General features: G+C 39.9%; 1 protein-coding gene across 1 annotated transcript in view; it reads right to left on the bottom strand.

The window, feature by feature from the left end:
• The window catches only part of Lamb4 (laminin subunit beta 4), a 118,792-nt gene that overhangs the window by 34,784 nt on the left and 69,176 nt on the right, over positions 1–14,832 (bottom strand). The window contains 3 exon segments of the mRNA XM_052738248.1: positions 3,180–3,491; positions 3,493–3,565; positions 5,407–5,503. Of these exon segments, the coding sequence (XP_052594208.1) occupies positions 3,180–3,491; positions 3,493–3,565; positions 5,407–5,503 (482 nt within the window).

Here is a 14,832-nt window from a genome sequence, read left to right as displayed (position 1 = left end):
AAACCCTAAGACAACATCCTAGCAGAATAAACACATGCTTCTTAAAGCATGTATTCAGATGTAGTTCATTGAAACCAATCTACAAGATTTTTCTATTTGCCTTTCAATGCTTGCTAAAAAAGAATCCTGGACTCAACCTCAGGGAAAATCATTTCTTCATCTAGAAGACATCTGATGTAGGAGTAAATTCAGGCATGACCTGGTAGCCAGTCTACTTGCCATACTGTGCTCCTGAATATTCCCAGAAGTCAGAATACTGAATTCTTAACTACTGTGAGTAGCTGGTAGCTGGCCATGAGTCTGCACTCTCTGTCTCCTTTTATGTGCTTCTTGTGCATAGAGACCATGTGGTATGAGCACTCACTGGCCAATCTGAGGAAATGTACTAACCAGTCACAGTTACTAGGCTTCTACTATTGAAGTGGTCACTCACATGCAATAAAACAGATGCTATTCCCTGAAAAAAGTCTCCAGAGTGGTTTCTCTCCTCACCCTCTACTGAGCCCCAGGCATTGCTGTCTTGTTAGGGGGACGCCCAAGTAATGACTACAATCTGCCTTCACAGCTTCCTTTGTGTTACTGCCATACAGTCTTTTAGTTTCCATGTGTGACAAAGAAGTCTCCTAACTGGTGAACAGACAGTAGGTTTTCCCCTCACTTCCATGGCCTGGGTTCAGCATGTATCTTTGGTTCAAGCACATAATGAACACACCCTTTCTGATGAGAACATGGCATGGAGACCTTAGCAGGTGCAGTTGGGGTCATCTGAACACTGACTAATGCATCCTGAATTTTTCTTCTCTTTCTCTTCTACAGACTTTCCCCTCATTCTCCAACTTTCAAGACTGTACTTCTTCAGGCTAACAATACTAACAATAAAAACAATAGTAACTTTTTGTGACCACTTATATTCCCTAAGTACTTACTATGTGCCAGGTACTATGCCAAGTCTCGAGGAAGAATCCTGTGAAACAGAATTTCTTCTTTTTGACAAAGAAACTGAAGCTGGAGATTTGATTTGTTTGGAGCTACACAGGTAGTGGGTGGGTTTGAATCATGGTGCCTTGACTTCTACATTTAAGCTCAGGGTGCCCTCTGATCTGTCCTTCTAATCTCCTTTGTCAATTCATCTAGAAAATATTTCATAACCATTACTGGCCTGGGAAATAAGCAAGTGGGTGGGAAGAAAGTTCTGAGTGCCCCACTGAGGCCATGGTGAAGGAGCACGATGAGGTGAGAGGGTAGAGGAGAAGACAGGAGTCTGGTGTCTGGGGAGACAAGGGAAGGCTGCACATGAAAGGTGGTATTTTGGTGGCCACCAAACAGCATCAGGGCTTCTGCATGCTATCCATCCCAGGGGACAGCATATCTTTGGAGGGACTTAGCAGCTCTCATTTCCTTATCATTTCTGTCTGGCTCATGGCTCCTATCCTCTTGCTGTCCTCTCAAATTCTGCTCAGCACTCCTACAGTCTTTTTGTTCACAACGTCCCGTATCTCATTCTGCTTTCTTGGTGCCACTTTGATAGCTGTAACCACAGAGCAATGGCCTGCAGCCTAAAGCTTACCCTCAGGTGTATTTTCCTTGAGCCACACTGTGTGATTTACAAGTGATATTGAGTATCTCCTATACTTTTCAGTGGGGGCTATTTCTTTGAAAATGTAAATGTTTGATATGTCTTGAGAAGTAGGAAGATCTGATTATATAGGGCTCCTCATGTGCAGGATAATAGAGGGGTAGAGATATACCTCTTCTCTTTACATAGCCATTTGATCTCCCCAGGCCCTGTCACTGGGTTTAGGTGGACCTGAACTATATAGGTAGGTTGTTTCTTTTTCCTTGTACAACTTTTAATCAAGTGCCATTTACTTTGAGTCTATTTTCTTGTTGATAATGTTTGACTTATGTTTATGACTGTGTTAAGTTTCCTTAATTTAGGAACTTTTTGAAAAAGGGGAGGTATTTGGGGGGCAATCTTGGTAGACTGCTTCTATGATGGAGAAAACATGCAGAAAGTCATCCTAGTTTTTGCTTGGAGCAGGGTGGCAAAGTTTGCCTCAGGATTCCTGGTGTCTGTCGCCACTTGGCAACTCTGCTACTACAGAGGGAGAGCAGTCACAGGGTTGTCACTACAGCATTGTGTTTCACCAGAACTTCATCCACAAGAACATGTGCTGTACTGGATTCAACCTGTGCGCTGACCTGTTTACTGACCCCCTGGTTCAGAGCAACCAATGTAATCTTGAAAGATGACTGATGAATGAAAAATGATTTGGTACTAGATGATAAAAATGATATTGTATTCTGAAGGAATGGCCATCCTTGGTATAATACAAGAAGTAATGCATAGCTTCTAATTAAATGAAGAATCTTGGAAGATTTTCCTTGTGTGCATCTTTGAAAATATACTATTTGTATTGGAAAGTACTATACTTCAAGTTTCCTGTGTCATAGATGAAATGGTGTATTCAGAGTATAATGGCTGTAAGTCAGTGTCATGACTTTTAGATCTGCTGGGTTTGGGCTTCTCAGTTAACCTTTTATTTTTAATTTTTTATTGTCTTTAGAGTGCTCAGGCTTAACCCATGACCTCAGGCATGCTAGGAAGGACACTACCCCTGCTACACTGCCCGTTACCATTTACCTTCTAAAGGTTCTGTTTTTGTAAAATTTAATAGCATCTGAAAAAAATCACATGTAATCTTAACTGGGAAGAAACAAACATAAAAGCCTGCTTATGGGTTCAAGGAGATGTCTCAGTAAAAAAAGTGCTTGTCATTCAAACTCAAGAGCGGGATTTGGACCTCCAGTTATCAATACAGAGGCTGAATGGGTGTGGCAGTCTGCCTTATTTCTAGAATCAAGAGATCCCTGGGATAAGCTAGCTAGCTAGATTGCTCAAATGGGCAAACTCTAGGCTCAGCAAGAGACTCCACAAATAAAATGGAGAAGAGCAAAAGACACTTGAGGTCCATCTGTCTTCCACATGGATATGCACACATATGCTTGTATACCAGTATACATGTGTACACCACATACACATGCAAAAAAAAGCCTATCTCAGCAATAATCACTTCTCAAAGCCAACATAAGTACATTTCTAAGTTGAAGGCCAAGGATGTAAAATTCAGTAGTAGTCAAAGGTCAAACAGGAGTTGGCTTATTTATTCCTCCAATACAAATCTTATTTCACAGACTCATAAAAATCTTTGACTTTCAACAATTCCTCAGATAAAAGAACAGGTTGTTTCAAAATGTCTATGATAGATATGTTCTCTCTGAGGCCTTTGAAGTCCACTTCAGAGACAGGCAGGCTCTATCTTTTATCTTCCATGTTAGCAGGCAGCCCAATTAACCCTTGCACTGCTTTGGAGAGGGATGACATGGTATGGTCTCAGTGATCAAAGCACAAGTGACACCGAAGACAAACACAAGAAGGGAATTCCTGGCCATGACCCTGGGTGCAGTGATCACACCCCTGGCCACTGACACTCCTGGCAATGGCACATGCCAGTGTCTGCATCACAGACAGGCCTCAGGGCTCCTTCCTTGTTGCAGTCACATGCTACAAAGGAAGAGTGAAGAAGCAGAGAAAGTTATGCTATGCCTAGCTTAAAAAACAAACCTTTTCTCCTCTCCTGGAATTATCCCCAATTTATGTTTCTAAGACAATGATTTAAAGACAATATGATTTCAGAGATCTGTGGGAGACCATTAAAATACAACCTGTAGTTTTAGTGTCCTGGATCTCACTTTATAGACCAGGCTGGCCTTGAACTCACAGAGATCTGTCTGGCTCTGCCTCCTGAGTGCTGGAATTAAAGGCGTGTGCCATCGCCACCCGGCTGTCTCTCTATATTCTATTAGCAAATCAACTTATGGTTTTCTATATCGAAAAATTAAATGCAGTTTTTATTGTGAATGTGCATGTGGGGTCTTTATCTGTTTGAGTGAGGCATGTGGATTTAATACTGGCCATTACAGTAGAACCAAGAAGTTCTATGACCACACTAAAAGTCCTGCCTGGGGGTGACTCCATTATATGTGATTGCTTTGTTCTTTAGGAGATGGGAGAAGGAGCTTTGTTTGACTTAATAAAATAGCTGATGTCACATGGCACTTTATTTGAGCTGGTTTCTGATCAAGGCAGAGAGAGCTATTGATGTTGTTGCAATTCTAAAAGGTTAGGAATCATTAGCTTATGCTTTTAGATTTATTGCAATAAAGTGTGATTTTTAAAGTCATTGGATAGCTTTCATACTAATAATGCCAATTGTGAATGACAGAAATGATCCTTGAAATTACAGTCAGTAATGGCAATTGCAGTAAAAACTGGCTAACTAGGCTCCACTGGATGTCATGGAACACACAGAATGGTTCAGGGGTCTTCTGGGACACTTTTGGGCAGTGTTACGCCACACCACAGATGCAGGCCAACCTCTGCTCACAATCAGCTCTTACCCAGGAGCTCAGTGGACTCTGTGGACCAAGCTGAGCATTTACAAAGTCTCCTTTGGTTTCACTAACAGATGAAGCGTTTGTAAAGATTATTAAAATGTCAGAGAGACACAAAGAAAGAGACTAACAGACTTTGGTTTATAAGAGCCAACATTCCCTCTTTTAAAAATGTTTTAAAATTTTTTTCCCTTGCGTACTAGGTAAGTATTATATCACCCCAACCCCTACTCCCTAGTTGTTCATGTGGAGGTCAGAGGACAATTTGTGGGAGTCAGCTCTCTCTTTCTCCCATGTGGGTTCCAGGGATTGAACTCAGGTTGTCAAGGTTGGCAGCAAGCACCTATGCTCACTGAGCCATCTTGCTGGCTCTTCCTTCCTGGTTTTAAAGGTAGCCAATTATATATAGAAAACTGAGATAAGTGTGACCTGAAGAAAATAATTAAGGATAGATAATGAAACAGGACAAGGACATGGTGACAAGTTTTTAGCTGGAAGTACACATGTGTACAGGAGACAACTCAGAGAAATTTTAACAAAGGCTAATATTTAACATAGGCTAATAGTTTAAAAAAAGAAAAAGGTCTTTTCATATAATTATAAAAATATTTTTTTTCAAAATTAGAATTAAGCTGTGTTCACTTTCTAAGTTCACATTTCTTAAAAAAAAAAATCAAATAAAAGGATATGAAACTTGCTGGGCAGTGGTGGCACATGCCTTTGATCCCAGCACTGAGGAGGCAGAGGCAGGTGGATCTCTGTGAGTTCAAGGCCATTCTGGTCTACAGAGCCAGTTCCAGGACAACAAGGGACACACAAGGAAACCCTGTCTTGAAAAACCAAAACCAAAATAGGAAAAAAAAAGAAAGAATTGAAACTCCATTGTTTTTGTAGCATGCCCACAGTAGATCCAACTGACTTCACTTGTGTTTTTAGCATTCCATTACTTACAAATGCATTTTCCAGATGTATTGATGTAATAGTTTTCTTCACACTCACTGCAGCATGTCCTGTCATGACCTGGTTTGTGTGGACATTGGCCTGTAAGCTGTGAGAACAGTTGTGGGGATGAATTGACAAACTTTATGGTCTAAAAACACAATGCATTTTCATAGGAAACAGTTTTCCTCCAGTGAGTTAAAACATACAGCTGTGCAAAAGTTGAAGAAGGCTAATTCCCACGGTCAGCAGCTGCCTCTGGCAATATCAAGGATCTCTAGTTAATGTGTTTTGGTTTAGAGTTCTTGACTATACCGCCTGCTTCCAGCTGTTCAGAGACAGGTGGCCCCAGACTAGGAAACATACATAGATGTAAATGAAAACAAAACACATATTGTAAAACAGTCCACATTCTTTAACTCCACAATGATGGGAGTTCCCCCATAACTGACAGAGAGGCACAGGCCAAAGATGTGGTCTAACATTTATCAATCACTCTGGCAAGTAATGTTTCTGTTGTGGGAACACATACTGTAACTTTACCAATTGGGCTAGCGTTTTGCTCTACATTTTGACTTTATAATTAATCACTTTGTGATATTTGTGCTTTTGACAGAAGGTTAACTGTTCCTGTACTTTACCATTTGTGTTCTTAATTCATTTTTCTGAAAACTGAAAAGGTTAGAGAATAATGAAAGAAAAGACAAAATAAGTCACTATTACAGGAATCTTAAATTATATTTGACTAAAAATGCTTAGGCATCAACTCTGTAAGTATACTTGCAGTGAACAGGTAGCTAGATTCATAAAAGAACTCCATCTACCAAGCTTCTATCCTTGGAGTTCCCACTAGTGCCTGTTCAAGTAAAGATAATTATAGGATGTTGTTGCTCCTGAGATGTGATTGTAATGATGGTTGCTCTTCATTGCTAGGCAGTTCTTTCTTATCCCCACATTCAATCTGCCTCTTTGGAACTTGTTCCCATTGTTCTGAGTCCTGTCTTGTGGAGTGGGACCCACAGAGGTTTCCTACTGAGAACATACTCATGTCTCAGAATCTGAGCTTGCTTTACCCAGCAGGGTTGCATAAGGGGATGATTTGACCACGGGTGTGGTTACCAGGTATTTGGAAGGGTCTACACTTGGCTGTGCTGTGTGCTTTGATCTAGCAGAAGGGAGGTCTTTTGCCCCATCCTTTGGCATTGTTATAAAAAGCACCTTTGAAGAGGCAGAAGGGACCATTGGGTTTTGATCCAGGTCCTCTCAAAGCTATCCTCTGTTTCTGTCTTTCTCCTCTTCACTATGTTTCTATCTAAAAGTTTCTTATCCCTCTCTCCTCCTCATAGGAACCCTTTTAAAAGGTGGGAGCTGGCCTCCCCCAGTGGAGTTGCACAAAATAAGCAACTTTCTTCTTCCTCCACTACATGTGGGGATTCCTTTTTCTCCAACTACATGTGGCCATTTTAAACTTGCCTTCACTTCTGTTTTGAGCTTACCCCCTCTAATTCCTTTAGGTCCTCACTGCACGATTGCATAGTTCTATTCATTATTGAAATTGTCTGCTTTTAGACACATACTTTAAAAAGTACACTTTCTGTTAACAGCATGGTATTTAGAAGACAGACAAATTTTCTATATTCTCATTTACATGTAGAAGTTAAGTGTCCATCTTAGAGAAATGGAGAAGGTAGAGGGAGGGAAGGATAGAATACCAAAATATATCCAGATAGGAGAAATAAATTCTATTTATTTATTTATTTATTTATTTATTTATTTATTTATATAACACAATAGGATAACTACAACTAAAGATAAACTACTAGATATTTTAAAATAGCTACAAGAGAGGCTTTTGAATGCTTTTAACATAAAAGAGAGAGGACAGATGTATAGATATGCTAATTATCCTGATTTTGATCATTAAATATGCACCAAAATATCATTCTATACTCCATAATCATGTGGATGAAAGTTAATCAAAGCTGGTGGTGGTAGCCGATGCCTTTAATCCTAGCATTTGGGAGGCAGAAGCAGGTAGATCTCTGTGAGTTTGAGACCAGCCTGGCCTACAGGGCAAGTCCTGGGACAGCTAGGGCTACACAGAAAAACTCTGTCTCAGAAAACAACACAAAACACAAAACAAAAACAAAAACAAAAACAAACAAACAAACAGACAAAAAACCCCAAAAAACCAGTCAACAAGCAAACAGGCAAACAAACAAACAAACAAAAACCCAACAAAAACAAGAAATGAAAGCTTAAGCAAAACTTTGAAAACACTGTAAAAATGTTATGTTGCCCCTGTGCTTTATCCAACCTTGGTCTCAACAATTCTCGCTCATATAAACCCTCCTCATTCTCGCTAATTGGACTCCCAGAGATCCACCCAGGGCCTAGTCATGGATCTCTGCATCCAGATCCCTCAGTAGTTGGATGAGGTTTCTAGCACAACAATTAGGGTGTTTGGCCATCCCATCAAATAGCCAAATGAATGGAAACACATGAACTATGAACCAATGGCTGAGGGGTCCCCACTGGATCAGGCCCTCGGAATGGGTGAGACAGTTGATTGGCTTGATCTGTTTGGGAGGCATCCAGGCAGTGGGACTGGGTCCTGTGTTCATTGCATGAGTTGGCTGTTTGAAACCTGGGGCCTATGCAGGATCGCTTGGCTCGGCCTGGGAGGAGGGGACTAGACCTACCTGGACTGAGTCTACCAGGTTGACCTCAGTCTGTGGGGAAGGCTTTGCCCTGGAGGAGATGGGAATGGAGGGGGGGGGGGCTGGGGGGAAGGTGAGGGGGACGGGAGGGGGGAGAACAAGGGAATCCGTGGCTGATATGTAGAACTGAATGGTATTGCAAAATAATAAAAAAAAAAAAAAGTGAAAAAAAATGTTATGTTGCTCTGAAATGACAGCAATGATCCTGGAGTTGTGCAGCTAGTAAAGCCAATGTTGGGATGGTAACTGCTGAAGCTGAGCACACAGTATGCCCTCTACTCCAACCTGAGCAGGCATCACTTTTCTGGCAGTGCTTTTGACTTTTGACTCACTTGTAGCTTCACACAGTGAAAATTCTCATCTGTTTTCACATGAGTTGGTACCAAGTAATTACTCCCACCCTTATGCAAGTAATTTTAAACACCTAGTTATACAACTTTATTTTTACCCTGTTAACATTTCTTGTTGTTTCTAGCCTGCATGAGAGTCTGTTAGACTGTCTGGTCTTGTGTTTCATCTTTAACATAATAGTTTACAGTTTTGTAATATCTGAAAATTTGAGAAACTTGTTTTTCCAACTCCATCTAAACTGTTGACCAAAATATCAGACAGCACAGTTGGATCTCTCTGTGGGAATGCACTAGAGCCGACTTCCTGGCTGACACAGAGATATTTATCTGAAGTTATTTAAACAGCTGGTAATCTAATTAGCCATATGTCTTCTCTGTATTCAAATGAAAGTGTTTCCTTATTGTAGAATGCAACCTTCCTCAAGGGATTCCCCAGTGAACCAAACGACTCCAAAGTAGCCTTGTGGTGAGGGGATTTTAGTTAAATTAATGCTATCTGATCTTAAAGGTCATAAACTGCTTTTTTCCTCCATGGTTGAATTGTATGTTGCATGCTACTACAAATATGCTCCCCCAGAGGTCTAAGAAGCTTGCCAGAAAGTGATATCATGAATGTTAGAAGTTCTACATGGGTTAAGAAGCCATATATTCATGTGGAGATTGATCTGTCTACTCTGGCTGGTGACTGCAGTATAGCAAGTATAGGGGAGCATGCCAGATAGGTGTCATCATCTAGTACCCACATCTTGGTTTTTTAACACTACTCTCCAATAAAGTAATCAACATTCTTTAGAGCTGTGACTGATTCTAACAGTGGGACAGGAAATGTATAAGATGAATCCAGAACATTTTGCTTTAACCATAAACTGAGGAAATACCTTGAAGAATTCTAAAATATTTGAGAATGAAAGAGGCATTAATTCTAACTAAAAGAACTTCTTATGGCCAAAGCCTGAATCATTTCAACAATAGTGTTGAACCATTATGAGTAGTATAATACAAATACTCATGAATCCATAGTGAATAAAAGGGGGACAACAGACATATTTCTAGTACAGATGAATCACAGTGATTCCTGGAGATATGATGCCTCAAGGAGATTGGTAGAACTCCTTACTCCATTAGTGTGGGTTGTGCATGCTGACTTCCCTCTCCAAAAGTGCAGTGTGGAGGGAAGAAGAGAGTAACTGTACAGCATAGAAACCTGACAAATACTACTATAAGGTGACCATAATTCACAATTAGTGATTAGCCATATTAGTCTTATATGCTGAAGTGAGTCCCTGGTCATCTTTTTATGTCCCTGAATCCCAGGCTAATGAGAAAAGTATTGTGTGAGGTGAAGGTCATTCCACAGATATTCTAAAACCTGTGACAGTTGTGAAAAATGAGGAAAGCCAGGGGGATGCTAAAAAGACATGATAAACTATTGTAAAGGTAGAACCAGAAAGCACACTGGGTAAAATGTGTAAGAGCAATCTGAGTAAATTGTGAAATTTAATGATACTTATGTCAATATTGGGCTATTATTGTGATGGATATACCAACCAATATAAGAAAGTGGGTATAGTGCACATTTTCTTTGTACTAGCTTTATAATCTCATACGTGTGCTCTATTATTTAAAAAGTTTGTGCTTTTGAAAAGGGGGTATGGTGTGTTTGTGTGAGTTGGTTGGAGAGGGTTGGAGCAAAAGAAAGGGAAGGGAAAACACATTCTATGTAGAAGAGCCATCTTTAGCAGAGCATGGTGGCATATTCCTACAGCCCTGGCACTCAGGAGGATGAGGCAGGAACATTGCAAGTTCTATTCCTGTTTGGACTACATAGGGAGGTACTGTTTTAAAAAAAAGTTACTTATATAAGATTCAACCTTGGGATAATAAGTTCAACAGTGAAGTTGAAGTAAGAGATGACTCTAATTAAAAAGACTCTAGAAATTGTATTTATTTATTTGTTTTGGATACCAGGCCTCATTTTATATTCCAGACTAGCCTCCAACTCTTTCTACCTCACTTTCCTGGGATTCTAGGCATGCAACACCAAACTTGGCTTAAGACTCCAGTTTCTTAAATAGTGTTTTGATTTGGTTAAACTTGCATGCCTGGATCATGGATTTGACATTTTGTAAAATTTTGTATTGTTGTATTTGTCCTCTCCCCATCTCATCCCATGTGAAAATTATCAGACAGATTACACTCATTAAGGAAAAAAAAAGACAAAACAAATTACATAAACCATTTTTCCATAAATGGATAATGTTACAGTGTTTTTAATTTTTTTCTGTGCTCCTTGTCTGGTTGACTATTGCAGGTGCTATAGATAATGCTACCTTGATTGAACAGGGAAGAATTGCTTTGTAGCCCACACGCTTTAGGGGCCATCCATGCTCATCTGGAGATAGCATCCTAGTTTGCCATTTTGAAAATGGTTCTTTGAGAAAATAATCAAGATAGACAAACCCTTATCCAACCTAACCAAAAGGCAGAGAAAGAACATCCAAATTAACAAAATCAGACACGATAAGGGAGACATAACAACAGACAACAAGGAAATCCAGAGAATCATCAGGTCATACTTCAAAAACCTATACTCCACAAAACTGGAAAAATCCGAAAGAAGTGGACAATTTTCTGGATAGGTACTACATACCAAAATTAAATCAAGACCAGATAAACAATTTAAATAGACATATAACCCCTATGGAAATAGAAACAGTTGTTAAAAGTCTCCCCCCCCCAAAAAAAAAAACCCCAGGACCAGATGGTTTCAGCACAGAATTCTACTAGAATTTCAAAGAAGAGCTAATACCAACACTCTTCAAACTGTTCTGCACAATAGAAACAGAAAGAACACTGCCAAACACTTTTTTATGAGGCTTACAGTTATCCTGATACCCAAACCACACAAAGATGCAACAAAGAGAATTACAGACCAATCTCCCTCATGAACATCAATGCAAAAATACTCAATAAAATATTGGCAAACTAAATCCAAGACACATCAAAAAAAATCACCCACTATGAGCATGGATGGTCCCTAAAGTGTGTGGGCTACAAAGCAACTCTTCTCTGTTCAATCAAGTTAACATTATCTACAGCACCAGTTGATAGTCAATCAGACAAGAAGCACAGATCAAGTAGACTTCATTCCAGAGATGCAAGGATGGTTCAACATATAAAAATCTGTCAACATAATACACCATATAAGCAAACTGAAAGAAAAAAAACCACATGATCATCTTATTAGCTATTGAAAAAGCCTTCGACAAAATCTAACAGCCCTTTATGATAAAGGTCTTAGAAAGGTCAAGAGTACAAGGAACATAACTAAACATAATAAAGGCAATTTACAGCTAGTTGACAGCCAACATCAAATTGAATGGAAAGACATTCAAAGCAATTATACCAAAATCAGGAACAAGACAAGGCTGTCCATTCTCCCCATATCTATTCAATATAGTACTCTAAGTTCTAGCTAGAGCAATAAGACAACAAAAGGAGATCAAGGGGTTACATATTGGAAAGGAAGAAGTTAACCTTTCCCTATTTGCAGATGATATGATAGTATACATAAGTGACTCCAAAAATTCTACAGCTACAGGGAACTCCTACAGCTGATAAACACCTTCAGTAATGTGGCAGGATACAAGATTAACTAAAAAAAATCAGTAGCTCTTCTATATACAAATGATAAATGGGCCAAGAAAGAAATCAGAGAAACATCACCCTTCACAATAGCCTAAAATAATATAAAATATCTTGGGGGTAACTCTAACTAAGCAAGTGAAGGACCTGTATGACAAGAACTTTAAGTCTCTAAAGAAAGAAACTGAAGAAGATATCAGAAAAGGGAAAGACTCCCATGCTCATGGATAGGTAGAATCAACATAATAAAAATGTCAATCTTACCAAAAGCAATCTACAGATTCAATGCAATCCCCATCAAAATCCCAACACAATTCTTCACAGATCTCTGAAAAACAATACTCAACTTCATATGAAAAAAAAAAACCCAGGGTAGCTAAAAGAATCCTGTACAATAAAGCCACCTCTGGAGGCATCACCATCCCTGACTTCGAGCTCTACTCTAGAGCTATAGTCTAAAAAATAGCTTGGTATTGGCATAAAAACTGACATGTGGACCAAAGGAATTGAATTGAAGACCCTGACATTAATCCACACACCTATGAACACCTGATTTTTGACAAAGAAGCCAAGACTGTACAATGGAAAAAAGAAAGCATCTTCAACAAATGGTGCTGGCATAACTGGATGTCAACATGCAGAAGATTGCAAATAGATCCATATCTATCACCATATACAAAACTCAAGTCCAAGTGGATCAAAGACCTCAACATAAGTCCAATTACACTGAACCTGATATAAGAGAAAGTAGGAAGTAGCCTTGAATGCATTGGCACAGGAGACCACTTTTTAAATATAACATCAGTAGCACAGACACTGAGAGAAACAATTTATAAATGGGACCTCCTGAAACTGAGAAGCTTCTCTAAGGCAAAGGACACGGTAAATAAGACAAAAGGGCAGCCTACAGAATGGGAAAAGATCTTCACCAACCCCATATCTCACAGAAGGCTGATCTCCAAAATATATAAAGGGCTCAAGAAACTAGACATCAAAATACAAACAATCCAGTGAAAAAATGGGCTATAAAGCTAAACAGAGAATTCTCAACAGAAGAAGCTCAAATGGCTGAAAGACATTTAAAAAATTGCTCAACATCCTTAGTCATCAGGGAAATGCAAATCAAAATGATTCTGAGATACCATCTTACACCTCTCAGAATGGCTAAGATCAAAAACACTAATGACAGTTTATGGTGGAGAGGATGTGGAGCAAGGGGAACACTCCTCCACTGTTAGTGGGAGTGCAAACTTGTACAGCCACTTTGGAAATCAGTATGGCAGTTTCTCAGAAAATTGGGAATCAATCTACCTCAAGACCCAGCAATACCACTCTTGGGCATATACCCAAGGAATGCTCAATCATACCACAAAGACACATGCTCAACTATATTCATAAGCAGCAATATTCATAATAGCTAAAACCTGGAATCAATCTAGATGCCCCTCAACTGAAGAATGGATAAAGAAAATGTGGTACATATACACAAAATCAATGACATCATGAAATTTTCAGGCAAATGGATGGAACTAGAAAATATCATGCTGAGTGAGGTAACCCAGACTCAGAAAGACAAACATGGTATGTAGTCACTTATAAGTGGATACTAGATGTAAAGCAAAGGATAACCAGACTATCACCCACAGCCTCAGAGACGTTAGCTAACAAGGATGACCCCAGCTTATACTACTAGCAATAGTGGAGAGGATGCCTGAGCTGGTCTACCTCAGTAATCAGATTGGTGAATATCCTGTCATCATAGAGCCCTCATCCAGTAACTGATGAAACCAGATGCAGGGATCCACAGCCAAGCACCAGGCTGAGCTCCAGAGTCCAGTCAAAGAGAGAGAAGAGGGGTTTTATGAGCAAGGGGCATCAAGATCATGATGGGAAAACTTACAGATACAACCAAACCAAGCTAGTGGGAACTTATGATCTTTAGGCCAACAACTGTGGAACTTGCATGGGACTGGACTAGGCCCTCTGCATAAGTGAGACAGTTGTGTAGCTTAGTCTGTTTAAGGGGCCACTGGCAGTGGGAATAGGATCTATCCCTTGTGCATGAACTGGCTTTTTGGAGCCCATTACCTGTGGTGGGATACCTTGCACAGTCTTGATGCAGGAGGAGAGGCTTGGACTGGCCTGAACTGAATGTACCCGGCTCTGCTGACTCCCCATGGGAGGCCTTACCTTTTCAGAGGAGGGGATGGGGGTAGGCTGCTGGGGAAGGCTGGGGTCAGGGAGCAGGAGGAGAGATGAGAGGGAGAGCTGTGGTTGGTATGTAAAATGAATAAAAAATTTCTTTCTTTTCTTTAAATAATACTAGGCCAGTAGCAATGTTAAAATGTGATACCATGGTAGAGTGTGATGTGATGGGTGGCACCATGAGATCCTTTTTATTCTTTTTGTTTTTGTTTTTCGAGACAGGGTTTCTCTGTGTAGCTTTGCGCCTTTCCTGGAACTCACTCTGTAGTCCAAGCTGGCCTTGAACTCACAGAGATCTGCCTGCCTCTGCCTCCTGGGTGCTGGGATTAAAGATGTGCACCACCACCGCCCAGCATGAGATCCTTTGTAAGGGCCCTATATTACTGTGGATAATGAGGGAAATCTTTCTTTCTTTCTTTCTTTTTTCTTTCTTTCTTTCTTTCTTCCTTCCTTCCTTCCTTCCTTCCTTTCTTTTTTTTTTAAGAATTTTTTTATTCATTCATAGATGACGGCTCTGT

Source organism: Peromyscus californicus, unplaced genomic scaffold (genome assembly GCF_007827085.1).
Source record: "Peromyscus californicus insignis strain IS unplaced genomic scaffold, ASM782708v3 Scaffold_15__1_contigs__length_86483966, whole genome shotgun sequence".
Taxonomy (NCBI): domain Eukaryota; kingdom Metazoa; phylum Chordata; class Mammalia; order Rodentia; family Cricetidae; genus Peromyscus; species Peromyscus californicus.
The sequence above is the reverse complement of the archived record's forward strand: the minus strand, read 5'-3'. Positions and strand labels throughout refer to the sequence as shown.